General features: G+C 26.1%; 4 protein-coding genes across 12 annotated transcripts; 3 read left to right on the top strand and 1 right to left on the bottom strand.

Annotated features, from left to right (window-relative positions):
• The first annotated feature begins 7 nt into the window (after window positions 1–7).
• Grip75 (gamma-tubulin complex component 4) lies at window positions 8–2989 on the top strand. The gene is made up of 10 exons (XM_072020935.1): window positions 8–178; window positions 286–445; window positions 535–673; window positions 754–953; window positions 1055–1149; window positions 1226–1530; window positions 1605–2075; window positions 2154–2331; window positions 2407–2629; window positions 2702–2989. Exons 2-10 carry the CDS (start codon window positions 377–379, stop codon window positions 2948–2950), a joined length of 1929 nt encoding a protein of 642 aa, XP_071877036.1. The 5' UTR covers window positions 8–178; window positions 286–376; the 3' UTR covers window positions 2951–2989.
• Window positions 2990–3353: 364 nt separating this feature from the next.
• Window positions 3354–5581, bottom strand: Use1 (Vesicle transport protein Use1). Of its 7 annotated transcripts, none has more exons than XM_072020968.1 (6): window positions 5448–5581; window positions 4694–4797; window positions 4565–4614; window positions 4182–4420; window positions 3788–4105; window positions 3354–3626 (listed from the first exon to the last, which is right to left on the bottom strand). In XM_072020968.1, exons 1-6 carry the CDS (start codon window positions 5488–5490, stop codon window positions 3586–3588), a joined length of 795 nt encoding a protein of 264 aa, XP_071877069.1. In that variant the 5' UTR covers window positions 5491–5581; the 3' UTR covers window positions 3354–3585. The 7 variants fall into 7 exon arrangements, with proteins under 7 accessions (XP_071877069.1, XP_071877070.1, XP_071877071.1 ...); XM_072020969.1 differs by having other exon boundaries at window positions 3788–4102; XM_072020970.1 differs by lacking the exon at window positions 5448–5581 and adding an exon at window positions 5284–5424.
• On the top strand, window positions 5517–8189 carry Snx1 (sorting nexin 1). Its single transcript, XM_072020951.1, has 7 exons — window positions 5517–5657; window positions 5841–6092; window positions 6163–6409; window positions 6487–6651; window positions 6723–6844; window positions 7009–7308; window positions 7382–8189. Exons 1-7 carry the CDS (start codon window positions 5556–5558, stop codon window positions 7727–7729), a joined length of 1536 nt encoding a protein of 511 aa, XP_071877052.1. The 5' UTR covers window positions 5517–5555; the 3' UTR covers window positions 7730–8189.
• A 338-nt stretch (window positions 8190–8527) lies between these two features.
• Window positions 8528–24062, top strand: LOC139996531 (uncharacterized). Of its 3 annotated transcripts, XR_011802278.1 has the most exons (19): window positions 8528–8885; window positions 9634–9796; window positions 10029–10192; window positions 12402–12584; window positions 13065–13386; window positions 13756–14537; window positions 14767–15480; window positions 15554–15723; window positions 15807–15981; window positions 16315–16401; window positions 16642–16890; window positions 16968–17111; window positions 17190–17348; window positions 17427–17549; window positions 17699–17779; window positions 19163–19405; window positions 20748–20787; window positions 21777–21911; window positions 22841–24062. XR_011802278.1 is itself a non-coding variant. In XM_072020913.1 (18 exons), the coding sequence occupies exons 2-18, from the start codon at window positions 9649–9651 to the stop codon at window positions 22882–22884; spliced, it is 3828 nt and encodes a 1275-aa protein (XP_071877014.1). In that variant the 5' UTR covers window positions 8528–8885; window positions 9634–9648; the 3' UTR covers window positions 22885–24062. The 3 variants fall into 3 exon arrangements, 1 of the variants encoding a protein (XP_071877014.1); XR_011802279.1 differs by lacking the exon at window positions 16315–16401; XM_072020913.1 differs by lacking the exon at window positions 21777–21911.
• Window positions 24063–24136: the final 74 nt, after the last annotated feature.

Raw genomic sequence — 24136 nt, 5'->3', positions numbered from 1 at the left:
AAGATGGTCTTTAAGTTATGATTTATGCACATACATATGTAGAATGTATATATACATCTGAAACAAATATTTGAAAAGAAATAAAAGCACGTCAGTGAAATGTACAAAATGTATTAGTGGTAAAAGTTAATTCTATAATGAAAAATTTAATAGAAACAAGAAATGGATAGATAAAAGAGTATAAATTTTCTTATTCATAATGCGTTCAATATTTTCTGTCATTTTTATATATCAAAACAATAAGTTTTGGCAAGTGAATTGACAGGTTACGTGCTTAATTTGCAGTTTATATACTATTTTCACTAACTCATATGCAACATAATTTGTTGCTAATTGGAGAGAGTAATATTTCATCCAATTAAAAAATATCAATAAAATGTTGCATGAAATATTAATGTCATTATGGGGATGTTCAACCAATGCTTTGCAAATATTGGAATCAGATGTAATTATAATATAATATTTATTGATATTGTAATTCATTTTGAATTATATATACAGTTTATTTGTGTTTTTTAAATGTGCTGTTTTCAGACTGTAGATCTTGAAAAATATTTGCATCCTGGTGAACGTGTATTACTTAAAGAAATATTGGATATAGTTGAACAATGTAATATTATTAGGAATTTCATTCAAGAATATACCACATCTGATGATTTAAATTCTACTCAAAGTATTACAATTTAGCAATTATAAAATTTATCTCATTATATATTAATTTATAAATCATTAATTCTTAAATACAAATTGTAGATTTACAAGATGTTCCTCGTGGTTTATACTTACAAGCTCTTTGTGAAGGAATAGATCAATCTTTGGAACCATTTCGTAAGGAGATTGTTGATTTAGAAGATGTAGTTCTTCGTGATAGTTATACTCCATTGTCACTAATACTTTGTCGTATCCAAAAATATATTTGTCTATTTTCTGTTTTAAATTCTATCATAAGAGAGGTAAATAAAGGTTATTAGTATAAAATAATATAATATAATATCAATATAAAATGATATATATCACACTTAAATAAAATATTAATTCTTTTAATTCATTTCAGATTCGCACACAAAAAATTCATGGTTGTAAACTATTACAATGTTTGCATCAAAATATGTATACGGGTATTCCTGATGTTAGATCTGCAATAGAGAAGTAAGTATTAAATTACATTATTTTGTTTGCTATTATTTTACATATTTACTTTTGCCAATTACTTCATTTCATTTAGAATGTCTCACTGTGTGCATACAGTTTTTTATAAACATTTAACTAGCTGGCTTTTATATGGCCATTTAGAAGATATGTACAATGAATTTTTTATTCAAAAAATATCTGAGAGGGAAAACAGTTTAATATTAGTAGACAACAAGGATAATTTTGATAAAATAAATACAAAATTTACTGCAGATATGTGGAATTATGATGTTCAAATTGATATACTTCCCTCTTACATTAGACCATCTTTAGCAACTAAAATCTTAACTATAGGGCAAACTATTATAATGTTTGGAAATGACCCAAGACAGAAAAAAGGTAATTTATATTTAAAAAATTTTAAATTGCTTAAAATATGGAATGAAACCACTAACTTGTTTACCTATTAACAGATTTTGCTATAGTTGATCAAACTGAAACTTCTATATGGGGAGAAAAAGAATATGAATATTTTCTTAAACTTCAAAATTTACAAAAAAAACATATTTTTAATATTGTTGAATTTGAACGTACAATCGATGAATTGAAACAATGTATAACAGAACTTTTATGGCGAGTTGCTGTTGAAGAAGCACAACTTGTGCAACAACTTAAATTAGTAAAAGATTTTTTTCTTATGGGACGTGGTGATTTGTTTCTTGAGTTTATTAGACTTACGGCTCATATATTAAATAAATCTCCAACACAGCATACCTCTAGGGATATTAATTTAGCTTTCCAAATGGCCTTAAGGAAAATGCATTTAAATGATGAAAATGCCATGGATAGTTTTAATTTTATAGTTCCAGTTCCACCACATGAAAATGAAGATATTGAGGTAGAAGGTACGGAATTTACTGAGAAGGAACGTGAAGATCCTATTGGTAAGATATTTTCTTATTTAGTGGTATATTTTTTAAGTAGATAAATCTTCCAATAATATAGTATTGATATTATTATAGAAAGACGTGGGTGGGGTATGATTACTTTAAAGTACAAAGTCATATGGCCATTACATTTATTATTTAATCCATCAGCTTTAAATGATTACAATACATTATTCAAATTTTTGCTAAGGGTTAAAAAAACACAAATTGATTTATGGAACCTTTGGAGTGAGCATATGTATTATAAAAACATGTAAGACATGATTCTAATATTTTATACAGAAACAATATGATTTTTATTAAATATTAATTGTTTTCATTATTACAGTGATATTGGCGTAATTCAGCTAAGAAATAATTTAATTTTCATTATTGATAATTTACAATATTACTTACAAGTTGATGTATTAGAAAGTCAATATACTATAATGGAAACAAATATGAAAAATACTCGAAATTTTGAAGATGTACAAAAAGCACACTGTATTTTCTTGGCTAATGTTATGTCACAAACATTTTTATTAGGGAGTTCAACAGAAAGAAAAAATCCTGTACGTTATATTTTAATTTAAATAATTTTTTAATTTTTATCTATCAATTCATTTGATAAATATTTTTGATAGGTCAACAAATTAATAAAACTCTTATTGCGACTTTGTGATGATTTTATCTTACAAGCATCTATGTGGGAAGTAGGTAATTTGCTTTTAACAGAACAAGAAGAGCTTAAAACATTATCTGATACTCTTGATAGTTTGATGGGTTGGTTAACCAAAACATTGAATAGAGTACGTGCACAACCAAGTGGAGAGCATTTAGCTCAATTATTGTTGAGATTGGATTTCAATAGATGGTTCAGTAAAAAAATATAAAGAAGATTTATTTGAGTATCAGTAAATAATGGAGAAACATATGTATTTATGGTATTTTGTTTTAAAATTATTCTTTGCTTAAACTTATCTATTATGTATATATTGAACTTATCTTTTTTTTACTTAAAGTACTAGTACTTTTTTGACAGTGAAAAATACAATTATGCAAAACTCCAATTTTGAGCTTAATTTAATAGAAATATATTAGAAAAGAAAAAATAATATATTTAAATGAATGTGACACATAACAAGTATTGAAATAAATTTTTCATTCATTTGTTTATTGAAAATAAATTATTATTTATTATGATAATTAAATATAGTAAAAGTGAATAATTTAATTTAAACTTCAGTACATTCAATGATATCAATGGAAGGATAAATAATTGTAATTCTTATAGAGGAAATTAAAAATTTTATATTTTTATTATCATTTACCACATTATTGACTAAGTGTAATCAACACATATACACATAGATGAAAATTCATCATGAAAAATATATACAGATATGCTTATAATAAGAATAACAATATTAATGATTTTATTTGAATTGAAGATATTCACATTTGTACATGGTCTATCTCTCATGTACCCAAGTCAGTTGTGGATATACATATAAATGTATTTACAAATTTAAATACTTTTCTTTGCAACTTTTATAAATAATACCATATCTGAAAAATAATTTTATTATTGTATAAATTCTTATCATATTTCGTACAAGTACATTATAAATGTATTTCATAAAAATTAATAACTTCAAAATTATACTATGATATTTCAATATTATGAATACTATAGCATAAATAGAGTTGCATTATGCACTAATACTTACTGAAAAATACAACTAAAACAAATGCGATCATCACCCACATCCAGCACCGCCAATATGATTGTGTTTGTTCTTGCAGTTTTAGTGATTCTGTTTTTAATTTACTTGTATTAACATCAGTTAATTTATCAGATTTTTCAAGTAAGCCAATATCTTTTTTTATAATGGCATTTGCTGCTAAAGCATGCTCTTTTATGCTACTAGTCATAGAAAGCATATTCTCAGCAATTTTTTCTTGAATATTTCTATTATATTTTAAAATTGCACCTAAATCATCATCATGCATGTTTGTACTAGTTAATCTTTGTCTTATACCATCTTCTAATGTCCCCAGAAAAAAAAGATAATTATTATTATTTGTAAATTATCTTTTTTACAAATAGTGATATTGATATACCCTTATCACTATGGAATAATTCAGCACGCAATTCTCTATTATATTTTGCTGAAGTTTTTTGATGTATCTGGGTTGTTATATTTGGACCTATTGAATCATTAAATGTTGTAGAACTTTTTGGTAACATTTGTACAGCTGCAACTCTATCTACTGGACTTGTAAGTTTAGTTGTATTTATTAATCCCTTCAGGAAATCTATTCGTTTAATGTAACCCATCATGGTATCCTTAGATGGTTTACTGAAAAAGTATTAAATTTTAATAATTTTATAATAATTTCAAGTATATTAAGTTATTATGTTGCTCATATGACGCACATTGTTTACAATTAAAATCTTTGTTAATAAATATATATTTTTATTAAAAAATAAAATAGAATCGTACCGTGGTAATGTTTGTAATTGTTTGATCATATCATCCAAAGCAAGGATGTACTGAAATAATTGATACATTTGTTTTAAATAAATTACTTTAATTTTAAATAATTAATCATTTTTAAAATTATTTTTTAACCTTTTCAAGCTTCCAATCCTTATGAGGATCATCTTTTGCCATGAATTCACATCTTGTTAAAAGTCGTCTGATATCAATTTCTTCTCTGGACATTTGATTCATTTCTGATAATTAATAAACAGTTATAAAAAAAATTCATAAATAAGTACTATATATAAATATATAACGTTTTTCCAAGTTAATCCTTTTTACTTCGAGATTAAAGATTACATATGTAAAATATATACAGTAAACAGAAGTAACCACAAACTGATAACAAAAGCACCATACATTATGTATCTATGTCATTTGCACACTGTTTTACACGTTTATAAAATCCTCCTAGAAACATCTATCTAAATTACTTATTAAATTAAGGTATTATGCATTGAAAATAATGTTTAATAGTTCGTAAATTTTTAATCGTCGGTTTTTTAAAATATTACAGTACACCTGGCTACACGTATTATTTCGAAAGTAATTAGTACACTACTAACACAATATGTACATATTCTTTGTTATCATTTTTAAATATGCCGCTACAAATTCATAACTAGACGATAACAATTTATTGTGAACGAAACGGTACATAATGCATTTTTTGATCCTACCGCAACTAACTGACTTCATCAGTAGACGCCTTTATAATAACATAATTGTTAATTTGTTCTATGTATATTACATATTACAGGTGTGAGAATTCTATACTAAGGCGCGCGGAATGTGTAGTAAAGATAAGTTAGAAAGTTTATAATACACGAATATAGATAGGTACCGTGAGAAATACGATAGTCATAGATAGCGATTGACGTTGGCATACGGCATACATCACTTGGGGGGCCGATCCCAGTACATTTCTCGGTAGATTGACAGAATCACTAAGATGGCTGATATAAAAGAATCTCCGCCGCTATTTGATACTAATGAGGTGAAAGTTGATGATTTAGACGACGACGATGAAGATATTTTTGCATCAGCAGTACAGGTAGTTTTTATACTGTTTTCAGACATGTGCGTAAAAATTTCATAACCTATATATTAGGTTCACAAGTTTATTTCTATTGTATTAAATATAATATTTGTAATTTGTTACTATAATATAATAAGATCGTTTGTAATAATTTGAAACATTTCTTGTAAAATAAAATTTAATATTGTTTAAACATAGGATCAAAGTCAATTAGAGGATTCACCTCCTTACAACGGAGTATCAACTATTCAAACAGAATTACCAAAGTTAACTTTACGAGATGCACCAGAAGAAAATTCATTTTCATCGGTATCAAGTCCTGCACCAGGACCATTAAGTTCACCTTTGGGACCAATGAGTACTGACATAGGTGATCTCCATGATGTTCCCATAAACGATAATACAGATGTACTTTCAACAAATGTTATACAGACTCAGTCACCTGATGTGGTATATTTTAGATTATTAAATTTTAATAACAACAAGTTAAAAAATATATGTTATAGTTTATATTTTACAGGTATCGACAGATTCTTCTGATGTTTTCTTAAAAATTACTGTAACTTCTCCTCAAAAAATAGGAGATGGAATGGGTGCTTATGTTGCTTACAAAGTTGAGACAGAAACAAATATGCCAATATTTAGAAAGAGAAATTTCAGTGTTATTAGACGCTTCAGTGATTTTCTTGGCCTTCATGACAAATTAACAGATAAATATCTTAGAAATGGCAGAATAATTCCTCCAGCTCCAGAGAAGAGTGTTATTGGTATTGATAGATATTTTGAAGTGATATTATTTTTATCGTACTATTCAATAAAATAAATGAAATAATTATGTGATTAGGGACAACTAAGATTAAAATGTCTGGTGACAAGAATCAAGAACAAAATTCCAGTTCTACAGAATTTATTGAAAAACGCAGAGCAGCACTTGAAAGATATTTGAATAGAACTGCAGCTCATCCAGTGCTTAGTGTTGATCCTGATTTTAGAGAATTTTTAGAAGCTGGTAAATCGTAGTATAAAATAAAATGACTTTTTAAATGCAATCATACTTATAACTGCGTATATTTTTAATAGATATGGAATTACCTAAAGCTACTAATACATCTGCACTTAGTGGTAAAGGAGTAATGAGGCTGTTTAACAAAGTTGGAGAAACTGTTAACAAGATAACATATAAAATGGATGAAACTGATAAAGTAAAATTAAAAAATGTTTAATAACTTATATGTTATATATATATATATATATATATATTTATTTATATATATTTACTTGATTAATTATATCGAAAATTTTAAATAATTAAATTTATAAAATATATTCGTGTTAAGCAGTAGTTTTCATTTTTCTTATTTTTCAGTGGTTTGAAGAGAAGACATCACAAATTGATTCTCTTGATGTTCAACTGCGTGCATTACATTCTGCTGTTGATACCTTAACTAATCAGAGAAGAGAATTAGCAACATGTACTGGTGCAACAGCAAGATCCATTGCAGTTCTTGGTCATGGCGAACCAGGAGCATCTCTTGGAAGGGCATTAGCTCAGTTAGCTGAGACATTGGAAAAAGTAGAAGCGATCAGAAGAGTGCAAAGTAATAGCGATCTGTATCAGTTTGGAGAAATGTTAAGAGATTATGTTGCACTGATTGGAGCAATAAAGGTTAGTAATCTATTTACATATAAATGTTGTGCATTCCAACACTTCAAACATTTAAAAATATTGTCAATTTTAGGATGTATTTCATGAAAGAGTAAAAGTTTTTCAAAATTGGCAACATGCTCAAATGATGTTAAATAAAAAAAGGGAACAGAAAGCAAGATTAGAACAATCTGGAAGAACTGACAAAACAAGCCAAGCTGCTACTGAAGTAATAGAATGGGAAGCAAAAGTTGATAGAGGGCAAGAAGAATTTGACAATATTTCGAAGATAATTAAAAAAGAAGTTGAACGATTTGAATTAGTGAGAGTGGAAGACTTTAAGAAACAATTAATAGAATATTTGGAATCCATGTTACAGTACCAAAACCAACTTATTAAATATTGGGAAAGCTTTTTGCCTGAAGCACGAGCAGTGGCATGAACATTCCTGAAGTAATATTGAAACTTTTTCTTATTATAAGGAAAAGCAAAATCTATAAATGAAAAGTTTTGTGCAATTTTTTAAAGCAAACTTTTAATGAATGATAAATAACGTTTTATGGAAAACGTACATTTATCGATTTGCGGTACAATAATAATGTTTGCATAATAATGAAAGAATTATCATCTTATGGCAATATTTGAAAAATTCATAAACAATAATTTCGAAATACTGCCAATAATGCTTTTACACATGGAAAAGCAACAAAAAACGTGGCATATTTCATTCAAATTCTTTTATGTCGATTATTCCTGAGTATCATGCGTTTACAGTCTTCGTATTAGTTTATGTTAGAGATATAAAGCGCATAATACTGTTTGTTAAGAAATGTTATATGATAATAAAAATCGATTAAGATTGTATAAATAGAGAACATTAAATATCTATTTGTTAAAACAAAGATTTTTCACATTATTTTCAGGATAGTATATAGGCATTCCAATAAAATTTTTATTAAATTTAATATAATTATAATATATATACTTTGATAAGTGTGGGATAAAGATATCATATTTTTCTATATGTTAAAAAGTTAACTATAAATTACAATAAAATTAAATCGTTAAATAATATCTATCCCTATTTTATTTATTAAAAACATTTCATTAATATTTAATAATAAATATTTTGTTGATCATATGTAAAACACATTTAGAAGACTACAGAGAACGAAAGAACTTATCAAATGCTGTTTTTATAAAGTTGGCTAACTTGTTTTAGTATGCAAAATTGGCATAGTGTCACGAATGTGTTAATCCTTTCGTATGTCGTACAGTGCGTTAGTGAGCATGAATTAAATTAGGTTATCAATTATTCATTGTAGTTAATTGTCATTGACAATTAACAAAATTCATGCATGAATTTTGTTCTCGTTTGTACGAGTGTTTTGCATACGTGGCAGAGGTTGCCACCAATCAGAAAACGGGGGTTTTGATAGGCGTGGCTTCGAACACGTACACTTGTCTGTGCCTTCGGCAGCCATAATCTTGAGAAGTCGTGTGTGAATTCTTGTCGTGATTCTCTGTAGACAAACAGAGTTCGTTGTTCATTTTACATTCCTCGGTAGGAGCGATCTACTGAATTTTCGGTGAGCAGTGTAAGTTTAGTGAGTTTATTAGTTCTATTGTTTTCACGAAATATTAGTACAATATAAGTCATTTTGCCGGTTCTACCCGATTCGTGGTTTAACATTGAGGAACTTGACTCATCTTCAATGATTATGTCGTTGACCTGCTTGTCACCCATATGTCATGTTCGTCATACTTTTCTCCAAAATTTTCATCTAGCAAATAATCCCATTATAAAACATTTTACATATACGCACATGCACGCATCGAATATACACTTACGTATACGCGCACCCGCACAATATATATATATGTATATATGTATATATGTATATACAATTATATATTATATATATGTGTATATACACAATATCATTTATTTTTTTACTCTATATTATTACGTGCCATAAAATGATACATATATTTTATGGAAAAGTATATTTAATATAAATATAGAATTAGATTTTTTACTAATTTATAGAGTTAGTAATGGAAATCTTTTTTATTGAATTAAAGAATATGTGTGTTTAAATATATTGCATGTGTCATGTACAAAGTTCTATTGTATATGTCAATAGTACTCAAACAAAGTTAAATAGAAGATAATATTTCAAATAAACTATGATAAGAATTGTGTAAGATTAGGCAAGAAATCAAGAACACTTTAGTTAACTGCTTATAATTAATCTTTTCTTATTATATACAAATTAATTAATGAAATTTTAAATTATCATTATATAAATTGATTATTATCATATAAGTACTTTACTATTACAGGTAGAAATATATAAAATGGATGTCCAAACAGGATTGGTATATGTAGCAGTAGTAGTCATTTCTGCAGCAGTTATTGTTTTAGTGTCAATGTTTGGCATAAAAGAAAAATCTTATGAAGAAGCAATAGCAGAGCAAAGAAAACTTCCTGATGATCTTTTGTTAAGTATGTATAATTCTATCATAATATGATATAAAGATGTCAAACAAATAATTTAGTTTTTCAATTATTGAAAAAGGTATTTGTAGTACCTTATTGATTAAATGCATTATATTAAACATGTTTTAATATTATTATGGATAATTCTTGGCAGTTAACTTAAATTATTATATTAGAAGTTAGTATGAAACATTTTTATAAATGGATATGGTAATAGTTGTATTAACATTCGTTTTAGATAAAAAAGATAAAAGTAAAGAAAAGAAACATAAAAATAAGGCAGGAAAAAAAGTAAAAGAGAAGAAAGAAGAAAAGGAGGAAAAGGAAGATAAAGAAGAGAAACCAGAGCATGTACAATTTGAGGAAAATCCACAAATTTTACCACTAGAACCATTACTTCGTGTAAGTACATTTATTAAGTATATGATTACCTTTTTTCAAACTTTCAGTTGATGTAAATAACTTTTGTAGAAATATTTGTTTAACTTATGTACAGGGTATCCTGCAACATTGGGGAACTGCTCAGTTGTGGATTCTGCTGTTTATATACTTTTTTTGTTGTTTTCATGTGCAGGATCCACCATCAAAGCGATTCCTCAATGTTGTGCGAGACCTTGTATTTACATTATTTGTTCAAAAAATAAATAAAACAATCATAACTAATTAAAATTGCCTACTTAAAAATACATTTGATGTTATGTTTGTTAATAAAATAAGTTAAATAATTATCAAATTATTAATTTTTTAAGAAACTTCAATTAGAATAATTGAATATCTTTTTTTGTCTGATAAGATATAAAAATTGATCTATCTTTTAAAAAAATGTATTGTTTAATATTAATTGAAGTATATAACAAATATAGTTCAACAATAAGATTGAAGTTCGTTTCTGTGTATTGTATATTTATACGTGAATCGTTATACATATTTATAAAATAAAGATATACACACGCGCTTTTTTATTCTTATGTTTTCATACATTTCATGCATGAAATATGGTATGCTTACATATTGTATGTCACACTTACATATATGTCATTTAAGGTCTTTCTATTCATGATGTATCATATTTCTGGCTAGGTGTCATCCAAACCATAAGGACTAATTATAATATTTTAATGTAACTGTTCAATAACATGCAACATCTTTTTACATTTGTACATCATTTTATCTGAACTAATACATTTATGTTTTACATGGTTTGAGATAACAATCTTACATAATCAGTGAAATTTTGTTAAAAACACCCAGAAAATGTAGTTTGTCCCTTTCTATTATTTTTCATCTTAGTTTTTTAATTAAAAAATGGTAATTCTATAGTAATTTTTAAAAATGTACTAATGTGAAATAACTGCACACTCCTATATCAATGTAAAAAATCCAGTTAATAATGTTTTCCCTCTAAAGTCAAATAAATCATATATATATATTATATTAAAATGGACATTTGCTCTTTTAAAGAGATAATTTCACTTTTTGTTTGCAGTAAATTTGTATAAAATTAAATTTATTTTATTAGTGTATGGAGAAATAAAGTTTTGTAATAAAAAAACAATTTACAAGCAAGTTGTAGTATTTTAAAAACAAATGATTGGTGTTTGTTATACATATAGTAATATGCATTTTTAAAAATATGTTTACATAATTAAAATTTTCTACATAGCAACATTGTTCTAATTTTATAATTTTTTAATTCTTTATAAATGTATGTAATATAATTAAAATTATGCCATGGTAAGTTAATTTAAATTATAATGTTGAGTATGTAATGAAATATCTTGTCTTGTATTAAAATAACCTCAGGAAACATTTAATATATTTAAAAACTAAAAAGTACAACAAGAATTTATGAATTTTTATATAGATTTACATTAGAAATAAAATAAAATACTAATATAACATGAGAAGTTATTTAAAGCAAAAGTTTGCTTTTTTGTATATTGCTTATTGATAAACAGTTCTAGGACCTAAAGATTAATTTCTATAAATAACTGTTCCACACATGATAATATCTTATTTTTATTGCGACTTTATCATGTAGATGAAAATTAAGAGAAATAATAAAAAGATATAAAATTCAATTGAATAAAAAATACTCTTTTAATGATACATTTATATTTTTTAATAATTCATTTCTAGAAATTTGAAAATGTTATTATTGTTATTAAAATTTAGTAATGGTGAAGAGTATTAACTGTTCTTTCATATTAACATCTTTTTTCTTTTTAAATTGTGAATGATGCAGTGGCTTTATCAATTTCAGGTATATATGTTTGGCAAGAAATCAAAATAAATACAATTTCAAGGTGAAAAATGCATCTATAATATTTATATATAAGTAAACTAAAAGATACTACTATTTTTTTTGTAAAAAATATTTTATCTATTGATAAAAACTATAATAATTAAAAAAAACTATAAATTTTTAGCACCTTTATATATACATATATACACAATAACTAACCAATATAAATAATTCTATATGTCCATTTTGATATAATGTAAAATAATATTATATACCTGTTATTATAAAAGTGAAAGTGTATTGTCTTCACTACTTTTAATTAGTTCAATACGTGGGAAACATTTTATATATACATTGAAATCATAGGAGGGTAGCAAAGGAAGTAAGAAGAAAAGCAAGCATGAAAAGGTAAAGCCAATTCTTGTAAATAAAGATGAGCCATTGGTTATTGTGACTGAATTAAGTCCTTCACAACCCCTCTCAACAGAGGTTAATCATTTTGACCTCATTCAACCAAAGGACGACCTCGAACTCATACGGAGTCATAGTGTGAGTGAACTGCTTTTGGTAGAATATTTTATCTCGTATGTGTTCCATTCATGTTTTCATATTTTGCATAACTTGCTGCTTCTTTAACACTAAAGCTATATATAGTGCTTCTTTTATAATGTTAAAGCATTTTTCAAATTTACCTGCGCCTTCAGTTTTTAAACTAATTTTAATTTGATAAATTAATAATATTAAAAAAATTTTAATAAAAAAAGTTTTCATAAATTGAGTTTAAACGTAAACTTTTAAATTGATATTATACACGATATAATTTTTTATTAACATTTTCGCTGCAATATCAAGTTATTCTAATTATTTATTTTTTTCTTGTTGTGTGTTCTGTATGTATGTTTTTTTATGAAATTTTATTAACACATGATTTAATACAAAATTAACTATTATATCTTTAATCTCTAGAATTGTCCCATACACAAGTTTAAATACATATCCTAGTATATTTTAATATGGTTTGTTCAACAGAAAGAAAATTTACAACAAATTGGTCAGTCTGAATCAACTACAAATAAATCTCCAAAGGAAACTCCAACAAAAATAAAGAAGAATGTGAAAGATTCAGTGAAAAAGAAGGATGACAATATTAAGGAAGAGAAAAAAGAAACAATTAATAATACCAATACACCACCAGTAGCTAATAAAGATTCTGCAAAAGAAATTAAAGAACAAAAAGAAACTCCAGTCAGAGATGTAAAAGAAGTCATAAAAGAAACTGTAATTTCTACTCAATCAACAAATAAAGAATCTAAAAAAGCAAAGAAAAAGAATGATATTCTAGCACAAATTGGTAAGTTAATATATTAATTATTTCAATTTCTATATTAATTTCTTTAAATGAATTTAAAAGTCTATATCTGTGTTTTACTTAATGTCTTTTTATTAATTTTTATAATAATCTTTTATGAAAACAATTTGATTTATTTTTTATTTAATATATTTATATTACATAAAACAAAATTTTATATATATATAGCCATATTTCTTTTAGTATAATATTTAATATTTCTTAAATTAGAGATGATTAATTAAGCTTATGTTATTAACTGAATAAAGTGATTCCTCCGTATGTTAAACTATCTTATCAAGATATTTTTATTATCAAGTGCTTATGATATATATATATCTTTTTTAATTTTTGACTCCTTTTTTACTTTAGGTGGAGATAAGGATGCTGTCAATGTATCTTTATTAATGCCTTTAGTTCAGAAAGCTGAACTTAGCCGTTCTGAAATACAAATTCTTATTGATCAACTTTTAAATAAACAAATGGATAATCCATCAGAACACTCAGAATGGACAGAAGGTCGCGCAGATCCAGTTATTAAATTAAAAAAACAACTTGCAGAAAAGGAAAAAGCTTTAGCCGATGAACATGAAGCAAATATTGCATTTCAAAATAAATTGAAAGAGTTACGTGCTGAGTTGAATTCTGAAAGGTCTAGATTATCAGCTAATGTAAGACAATTAGAAGAAACATTAAATGCTAAAGTTACAGAAACTCAAACTTTACATACACGAATGCAACATATCTTGGAAAGTCATGCTGCTGAAAAACAAGGATTTACTAGACAAATTGAACAATTGCAAACTAAAATAAATGAAAATGCTGCAATTATTCATAAGATGCAAGAGGATCAAGGACAAACTCAAGGTCATATGCAACAAGAGTTGATTGCACAACGTAAACAAATGGAAGTACAATTTGCACAAATGCGTGATAATGAAAATGCATTAAAAGCACAATTAGCTCAAAAACATGTAGAAGTACAAGAATTACAAAGTGAGTTACAAGCAACTTGTGAGAGTAGCACTGCTGAAATAGAAATGTTACGGCAACAATTAGGACTTATGCAAGGTCAATTGATGCATTCAGAAGGACAATTACAACATTTCAAGGAAGCTGGAGATAGACTGCAAGATGTTGCTAGGCAGCTTGAGGTAAGAAAAAATTGACACAAGCCTTTAAAAGGCTTAATATGTCAATTTTTTCAAATAGATAATTAAAAAAATTCCAGAAGGGAGGATCATAAATGTGGGTTGTTATTTGTACAGCAAGCTTCTTCCCTTTCCTCATTTTTTATTGATAAAAACAAAGATAAATAATAATTTTTACATTATACAAAGCGCTAATAAATTGCTAATAAAATATTTATATTTATTTGTTTAGGATTCCCATCGTGCACATGCTGATTTAGATCACAGACTAAAAAGCGCTCATCGTCATGAACAGGAACTTCAAAAACAAGTGAATTCATTGCAAAGTGAATTAAATTCTGTAAAAACAGAAGCTAATGATGCTTCAGCATTAAAAACAGAATTGAATAAAGCTCAGTCTGAATTAGTGAAATTAAAATCTGAGCTGTCAGTATCAATGAATGAAGTGAAATATGAGGCAGCTGAAATTACAGCTCTTAAAGTGACACTTGTTGACAGAGAGGAGGAACTGAAAGTATTTCAAGAAAAGCTTATTAACAAAGACAAAGATCTAGAAACATGTAAAGAAGAACTTAACAATGTACGTACTGAATTAAAGCAGTCAACAGAAAATATAACACAGTTGGAAACACAGTTAGAGGCAGTACAGAAGAACTTAGATACTGTACAAGATGAACTTAACAAGACGACAAAAAGTCTAGAAATAGCACAAGGAGACGTTAATACTAATCAATCAAACATGGAGAAGTTAGAGGAACAGTTAAAGCAGTCTCAAAATGAATTAGAAGAAACACGTGCCGAACTTAAAGCTGTAAATGAAACAACGAACGAAATAAACATGTTAAAGGCAGAGATAAATAGGTTACAGAAACGTGATCAGCGATCAAATGAAATTCAGTTACAGATTACACGACTGCAAGAAGAAAATGATAAACTTTCTATACAGGTATCATTTATTTAAATATCAATATAAATGTAAATTATATTTCGTTAAAAATATACGGATTATTTTTTTTCAGCTCACAAATCTCGCAGATTTGCAAAAGCAACTTAAGCAATTACAAGAAGAAAATGAATCACTGGCTTCTCAATTAGCAGCAACTACTGAACGTCCAGCCGCAGAAGGCCGTGAAAATGGAATTGATGATAATGTTCAAAAGAATGTACAACTTGTAGAACAAACCAATTTGTACGTATAAGTCTATTCTAAAACAATTTAGTATATTTTGATTCTTGATGGTCAGTCTTTCCTACATTAATTATATTTTAAAGGTTGGCCCAAAAGGAGAGTCAATTAAATGCTTTAAGAACTGAATTAACACATAAAGAAGTGGAACTGAATCAATTAAATACTCAAATTGATGCATTACGAAGTGATGTAAACAATCAACATAGTCTTGCTGCCCGTTTAAATAATGAATTGGAAGCACAAAGGTCCAAAAATAATGTAAGTTATAATATGTATAGATAATTTTTCTCTAGTAGATTTATTTAAGATATATGTACACGTATATCTATGTGTGTATATATATGTTAATACTACCAACATGTAAGTGGTTAAATTGTTATATAAATATGCAGTTAAATTTTTATATAAAAATATTTTTTTTATATTTATGTATTTTTGCAATCAATTTTTATTATTGCTTCCATCACTTTGCCAACCTCCTCTTAATTTTTAAATTTCAAAAGAATTCTTTAAATATATTTGTCAGTCGTTTATATGAAATATCTATCTCAAAGTTTTACACTGATCTTCATTTCTTTATGGTTGGAACAGGAATTACGTGTAAAAAACTGGAAAGTGATGGAAGCTCTTTCCGCCGCCGAATTGCGTGCTAAATCTAATAATGGGAAAAACTTTGATGTAAGTCCCCATTTTACCTATCTTAATCTTTATTCTTTTTTTTCTAAATTTAGAATTGATCTGTTTGTTTTAAATATTTTATATATATATAATTGAATAAATTATAATCACTCACCTACCCTTTCACCTCTTTTTCCCTCCACACTCTCTCTAAAATATGAATATTATACATGTATATTCATTCATTTGATCTCTTTAATAAAGTAGATCAAATTTAAATGAATAACAATTAATTTTTAGGAAATTACACAAAAAGTAAAAGCAGAAGAAGAAAAGTTAACAAAGGCTTTATTAGAAAGGATATTCCCAGAAATAAAAGTATCTGAAAAATCACATGAGCTGTGGCTCAAAGTTTTTGAAGAAAAGGTGAATACAGTTTTTACTGAATTGAAGAAAAAGAATACTACTGATAATCATTCAGAATTAGAAAAACAAAATAAAAACTTACAAGACATGGTTTCGCATTACAAACAAATTATTGATGATACAGTAAGTTTCTATTGTATTTGTAATATGTTCTTGTTAAATTTTTACTTCGGTTGTATTTATCAAAAATGTATTTGCAGGAAGGTATGCTTAATAAGCTGCAAAGTCATGTAGAATCAGAGGAAACAAGGTGGGAGTCACAGCTTCGACAGAAAGAAAGTGAGGTAGCAGGTCTTAGAATTGAATTGAACGAACTCATGAGTAAATTAAATATAAATGAAAAGGTAAGCTCTGTAAAAAAATAAAAATGCATTTATCTTTAATATTTCGAAATGTAAGTAAATAATTTCACATGTTTGTAGTTACAAGATAAGGTAGTAGAATTGGAAACCAGACTAAAAGAAGCTGAATCTTTTAAAGAACAAGCTAATGCTGAATTATTGACACATAGATCCACACCAAAGTCGGTTTTGAATGAAGTAGATACTCATGATTTAGGTACATTAGAAAAGCTTCAAGAGGTAAATCAATAAAGAAATAAATTATTACTTGGTTATGCTAAATAATGTATCATAAAGCTATTGTTACATTAATTATAGGAAAAAGCACGATTGTCAGAAGAACTTCAAATAGAATGTAACAAAAGAGCAGCAGTAGATGCAGAATTGGATAAATTACGATGTGTAGTTACACAACTTCATCAAAAAATGTCACAACTTAAGGTATTATATATGTAATATATACGCATATGTATATGAACAGTTTGAATGTTACATATTTTCGAAATTAAATTATAAAATATTGAAATTAATTATAAAATACTATATATTTTTAAATTGTAAATATTATCAAGGATTTCTGTTAATTTTAGAGTGAAGTTTATGGAGGTTGTAGCAGTTCAGAACAGCCAATATTAAATGGACCGCCAGCTTCTGAATGTTCTAATTCTGAGGTTAGTATACATTGATTTTAAATGTTTCATAAGTGTCATAATTAATTTTTGTCCAGTGCCTTTTGTATAAAAAAGTAAAAAAGCTTATGTTATAGCTGTAATGACAAATATTATGGCTATAATGCGAAAATGTGAAAAACTACATAATGCTGCAAAATTCTGACGTGATGTATCAATTATTATTAATTTGTGAAATTAATTACTAACAACAGACTTTGTGTTTTGCTGTTATTGTACTATATGTAATGATTATATGGTAACAATTTATATATAGATATTATTTTGTAAAAGTAAAATACTTAACCGTTTCAGTGGGAAGTAAACATTTTCTATTATGAAGTTTTCTTCAATTAAAACATGCAATTTACTTGATGTAATATGATTCTAGTGATTGGGGTCAGGTTGTCTTTTACAAAATATTATCTACGAAAAATTCGTTGTTTATTAGATACGTAATATAGGCAATCAAATCGATAAATTAATGGGGAATACATAACATTGTATTGAATATAGTTAAATCATATTAAATTTTATTTTATTAGCAGCAAGAGAAAAAGCCCAAAAATATATATATATAATTGTAGACCTTTGAATTTGGCTGCTAAATTTTATAAATTCAACAAACTCAAATGTGGTATTATTGCCTGCACATATTAATTTAATTCATATATACACATGATTTCATTTAATATATTATACATATTAAACTTATATATGCCAATTATTCAATGATACCACAATTTATACCTATATAATACTTTTGTGCATTTAATGAAATTTCGATATTATACGATCGCTAACAACAACGATTAATTTGCTAATGTTGCTTATTAGCAACTACTATTACTATTTTATAGATATTTTGTGTATAGTTTTGTATTTAGAAAAATGATATCAAAAATTTACATTTTTGATTTAATACAAACATGAAATTGTTTTTGGAAAAGAAAATATTACTTTGTCAACCTATAATTATATAGTTCTTATAGAAAAAAAAGTTATACATTTATAAATAATACATACATTTTACTACATTTATTCATGTGCCAAAAATGTAAATTTTTTTAATAGTATAAAAAGATCTGTTTTCGAATTCCATCATTTTTCTAAATGCAAAGAAATTTTATGAATCATATATTATTTTGAAATAATATAAGAAAAATATGTGAATTATTCTAATAAAATATAAAAGTTGAAGTTTTTATCAAGCAGATATGTATCAGCAATTTAATTGTTGTGTATCATTTGATGTTTGAACCATCTCTATTAACAAAACGACAATTTTGAAAATTTTTCTTTGCTTGATACATTAAAAAATTTGATAAATTGTCGTCACCTAATGTAATGTGTGGTGAGTTAAATAATTATATATCTGAAATGCAGCTCCCACTAGCAACACAGACTCTGATAGCTGCATTAGAAAATATTCTTCTCAAGAATACAGAGTTCGCAAATTGTTCCATAACCAAGCCTATCAATTTGGTTCAGTCTCAACAAGAAATTGACAACAGCCCCCTTACTACAAAATACTCCTCCAAATCTTGTCATATGACAGATCACAACACACAGGCTAGCTGGAATCCATTGATGGGCCAGCAGCATAAAAAGCACAAGAAAAAAAGGAAGGTAAACTCCAAAACTGTGAAAAGAGGAACAAATATTACTGGCTCTGTTACTGTATAGGTGCACTTCAGTTAGTTATTAAAATATGAAACATTTTTATTTGGGCTCAGTATTACAATGAATGTTATTTCAATTAGTATTATGTGTTTTATTAGTCCTAATTAATACATTCATTACAAACGCTTACTCATTGCATTGTAATTGAATGTTCTATAATATTGCAATATAAATTACATAATATATAATTTTTAAACGTTTGCTGCAACATTTAGAAATAATCAATACTAGAAACAATTTTTTGATATTATATACATAAAATAATAACAATTCCTTGTGATAATCCTGAGACCTGTGTTATTATTTTATTATAATATTACAGAGTATTATTTGGTAGTCTATAATTTACACAGTATTTTGTAGTAGATCTATTCTTCATGTATCTCAATAATTTCATTGTTACATACTTTATTGTGGCTGTTCATATAAGCATTAAGAGCAACCATTTACAAGTGATCTGTAGTTATACACAAAACGATGAATTTATATATACATATAAAATTGTGTTTTATAATCATACATATAAACACTTATTATATATTGGTTTTATGTATAGTAAAATAGTATTCTGCACAATTTATTAAGAGTTACTTAAATACGATTTATGTTTGATCAATGTATGTATATATATATATACACACGCACATATATACATATTGGCTTTAAATTATTAATTTCATATGACTTAAAAATGAAAGATTAAAATGGCAGTACTAATGACAGTAAAACTTTATATTTCGCTACACTTTTATGTAGTGGATTTATTTATGAAATGTGTACAAACACATAATATCTATAATATTTAATAAACTACGATATTCGTGATATATCTATCGAAAGTGTATGCTAGCAGCATTTTATATATCATATATGCATTTTGTTTTAGTCTATTTCATTCTGAAAGGAGGAAATGCGAATAGCGTATGTATTGCAGCAAGCATCCTACCTAATTTTGTACAACAATGTTTTCTAAAAGTAAAAATAAATTATTTTTTAGGAAATTATCTATTATGAAATCATTTAGTATTGCAAAACAAGTTTCAAGAATCATTGGCAATTTTAGTTTGGAAAACTCGATGCAAACTGTAATAACATACTTGTCCCATTGTCCCAGTGTTTGTTTCATAGAAGATAAAAAAGTATTTAAGATTTGCTTAAAATAGCGGTTATTATTAAAACAGCAGCAATTCATCGTGACTCCACGATTAATAAGAACATTTGCTTTGACGTACGAAATCTCATGCTATAACGATGAATAACAATTTTGTTATTTTGATTGTTCTGACAGTCCACTAAGAAACCCATGGCAAAACGGCGCAGATTCGCAGGTATGCAAATCAAAGTATGAGATTCTGGAACTTTTCCTTCTTTTGAAAGGGTTGATGGTAGACTGCTATTAGCAGTTTATGCCAGGTCTTACTACAATAGTCTATTTAAAAATATTAATTTACGTTGCACCACACATTATTTTTTGTAGTATTAAATGTTATGTTCTTTTTTTAATGGGCACTATTTTATTATTTGCTTACAATTAGTAGCATTTCTACAACCAAGGAATAACAAACATAATTACTCAATAATTGAGTTATGTATAATATGTTAGACAGGCTGATATTTTATAATATATTTAATATTATTTTTCTTCTTTAATTAAAAATTTATTAGTTATACTAAATATGTGTCCAAATCGACACTTTATGTTAATCTCTATAAAATATAATAGTCATAGTTCATATGTTAGAAAAAAAATTTTGAAATTTCTATGAATTGCAAATTTATTCTTATATTATTAGCTAGATATCTCTCGTTACACATAAATATTTAATTACATGTAACATAAGTAAAATTTTATCACATATTGTGTAATATCTTATGTATTATACTTGTACATATTTCATTTGATAAATTCTCGAATTTCTTAAAGATATTTTCGTTAATGATTTTTTATTATTAGCTGTTTTAAGTTATGAGCTATCATAATGTGTGTGTCCCCTGAAATATGTTGTACAGTGTTTAGATCTCATTAGCTTTATACTTTATTTGATCATGCAGTTTGAATGTCTTGCATCTTGTCTGTCCCAATATGTTGTTAAGGGAGATCAATTTCATATATTTTTATTTCCAATTACATCAAATTTAACATATTATGAAACTTGTTACATTATGGTACAGTGTTATTTGTACTGATGTAAAATATAATCATGTGTCCATCAAATAATTGTAGAATACATCAATGCCGTATGGATAGTAAGGAAACTAATTGATTTGTCCTAATATCAACTATTCACTTCTAGAAAGCGCAATATTTTTTATATAGATATAGAAAAGTTGTACAAAGACGAACAAAAGTTTATAACATTGCCGGTGCGGAAAGGAGCGATGTGAAGATGATGGGTATCAAAGAACATGCATAGCTACATGTGGATCAATTTTTATGAACACAAACACTGGGGTAAAGGGCACACTATAAAGAAATTTTATGTTTGCTCTATCAAATTGATTATGTGATTTTTCATTAATTTGAATCATAAATAGTTATTCATTATAGTTTTCCATCATTGTTATATTTTATTTTCATAATTTGCATCGCTTTTGCTCTTATATGTTTAATTAACTTTTTTTACAGATGGTAAACACATTATTGGACATAACATAGCATTTTTTTTTAGCAGCCACAATGTTTAGTAAGAAACATGCTTATATTAATAGATAACAAATACTATTAGTATTATTTTGCTATATAGTTAAGTTTATGCTGTTTGATTTAAATTTTGTAATATTAAATTAATGTAAGAAAATAATTTAAAAAATGCTAATTTCTTTATTTTAAAATTTTTACTTTTTCTAAAATTTCAAACAGCATGAATGTTATTCAAGCTTTTTAAGTGATCCGTTTATATATTTTTTGCTTGCAGTAATATATATATATATGTATTTGTGCAATCCTCACATGTGCAATTAATATTTTATTAGCTAACTAAGATATTTAATATTGCTTTTGTGTACGGTGATGGATTCTATTCAATACAATTTTAATATTGCGTGCTAATTTATTAGCATATGCTGCTAAAAAGGGTATGTGTAGTAATGTATAAAAATGTATCATATAAGTAACATATAAAATTAAAATATAAATAAGCACGCAAAAAGTAATTAGAAATATTGTTTTAGTTTTTATTTCCAGTAGATATATTCTCACCTATCTATTCGTATTATATATACAATAAAATTAATAACATTGAAATCAATAATGAATCAGAAAAGTGAATTAGCTGTTTTGTATCTGCTGGAATAAATGTACAATTATTTTCAATTTTTATCTATATACATTTTTTTTTCAAGCATAGAATAATATGATAAACATTTTAATGTATTTTTCAGGGTGGTTCAAGAAAAAAATAACTTTAAAGAACAAGCTGCGTTAACGCAGCACGACACCAGATAATTGATAAAGAAAATACACAAGAAATTACATATGCTCCAATACTACATAAATATCAATGGTAAATTTTGCTATTGAGAAGACTAATATAACGATGGAAATATGATGAATAATGTTTCGTATGGAAAGAATATATTATTTTATTATATGAAAAGAAATATAAATAATGAACTTTGTAGTTAGACACTAAGAAATAATGAAACTGCTGTTTGTCACAATTACACAATTAATAGATATAAAAAAAGCATAATTAAAAAATTATTAAAATCATGCATTGTAAATTACAGAACAATAGTAGTTATTGTTTAAATATTATTTCTGTTACATCAAGCATGTTCATCAGGTGTGTTTGAAGCCTTCATAGTTTATTTAAAATTTATTATTCATAAAATCATTTATAGAATAAAATGTACGTCTAATAGAACGCACGAATTCTAATTTTGAGTAGGTAACGCAAATATTTTTACGTAAATTTTTTTTAAATTAATAGCAATCAATTAGCAGAGTCTTAGATTATTTTCATATTGTTAAAGAATTTGTATACAAAGCTGTAATCGTTAATGAATTAATGTGCAATAAATATGTTCGTATGATCATTAGTATAAAAGTATATAGACGGAATTCAATACATGGCTTCTTAAGGCAAATTCACGAACAAGTAATTAATTTCTTAAAATATGAGTACAATTTAATAAATCAACTCTAGTGAACTTATAAATCTGTTCGAAAATATGTTCGAACAAGATGTTTTGAATATATTAAAATATAACGAAGTATACAAATTATATTAACAAATTTATGTTTTAAATAATTTGTAAGTACGAAATTTGAACAATGACATAGAGTAGACCGTATGTAAATGGGGCATTTAAAAGAGCGTTTGTTAAAGTTTTTATGTGTTAGTTTATTTTACAAAACAATATAATTTTTATTATAATCTACGTTACAAGATATGAAATAGGTGATAATACTCTATTTATAATATATTAAACACTTGTTTCTTAAAGTATCATTGTTTCATTTATTTACAAAATTGTGTAAGGTTTAACACACATAGTACTTATTTATATTTTACATTTAGTAAAGTACATAATAAGATTATTGTTTCATTTCACGTTACGCAATATATAAATTTCAATAATAATTTGTAATTATAGTGAACGATGTCAATTATTTATTCACATTTTATAACAATCCCAAGTTTCAGAGTAAAATACCTTCAATCAAATAATTTT

This window comes from Bombus fervidus, chromosome 18 (genome assembly GCF_041682495.2).
Source record: "Bombus fervidus isolate BK054 chromosome 18, iyBomFerv1, whole genome shotgun sequence".
Classification (NCBI taxonomy): domain Eukaryota; kingdom Metazoa; phylum Arthropoda; class Insecta; order Hymenoptera; family Apidae; genus Bombus; species Bombus fervidus.
This window is presented reverse-complemented; position numbering and strand designations above follow the sequence as displayed.

Excerpts from the sequence above, each read along its gene's own strand:
- Snx1 (XM_072020951.1), top strand. The coding sequence starts at position 5,556 with ATGGCTGATATAAAAGAATCTCCGCCGCTATTTGATACTAATGAGGTG. Across the intron at positions 5,658-5,840 it reads TTTTTGCATCAGCAGTACAG|GATCAAAGTCAATTAGAGGA; the intron begins GTAGTTTTTATA and ends GTTTAAACATAG. Across the intron at positions 7,309-7,381 it reads CACTGATTGGAGCAATAAAG|GATGTATTTCATGAAAGAGT; the intron begins GTTAGTAATCTA and ends TGTCAATTTTAG.
- LOC139996531 (XM_072020913.1), top strand. The coding sequence starts at position 9,649 with ATGGATGTCCAAACAGGATTGGTATATGTAGCAGTAGTAGTCATTTCT. Across the intron at positions 15,481-15,553 it reads ATGATAAACTTTCTATACAG|CTCACAAATCTCGCAGATTT; the intron begins GTATCATTTATT and ends ATTTTTTTTCAG. Across the intron at positions 16,891-16,967 it reads AACAAATTATTGATGATACA|GAAGGTATGCTTAATAAGCT; the intron begins GTAAGTTTCTAT and ends ATGTATTTGCAG.
- Grip75 (XM_072020935.1), top strand. The coding sequence starts at position 377 with ATGTTGCATGAAATATTAATGTCATTATGGGGATGTTCAACCAATGCT. Across the intron at positions 446-534 it reads TGCAAATATTGGAATCAGAT|ACTGTAGATCTTGAAAAATA; the intron begins GTAATTATAATA and ends TGCTGTTTTCAG. Across the intron at positions 1,150-1,225 it reads GTTAGATCTGCAATAGAGAA|AATGTCTCACTGTGTGCATA; the intron begins GTAAGTATTAAA and ends CATTTCATTTAG.
- Use1 (XM_072020968.1), bottom strand. The coding sequence starts at position 5,490 with ATGCCAACGTCAATCGCTATCTATGACTATCGTATTTCTCACG. Across the intron at positions 4,798-5,447 it reads TGACTATCGTATTTCTCACG|AAATGAATCAAATGTCCAGA; the intron begins GTACCTATCTAT and ends ATTAATTATCAG. Across the intron at positions 4,615-4,693 it reads AGGATTGGAAGCTTGAAAAG|TACATCCTTGCTTTGGATGA; the intron begins GTTAAAAAATAA and ends CAATTATTTCAG.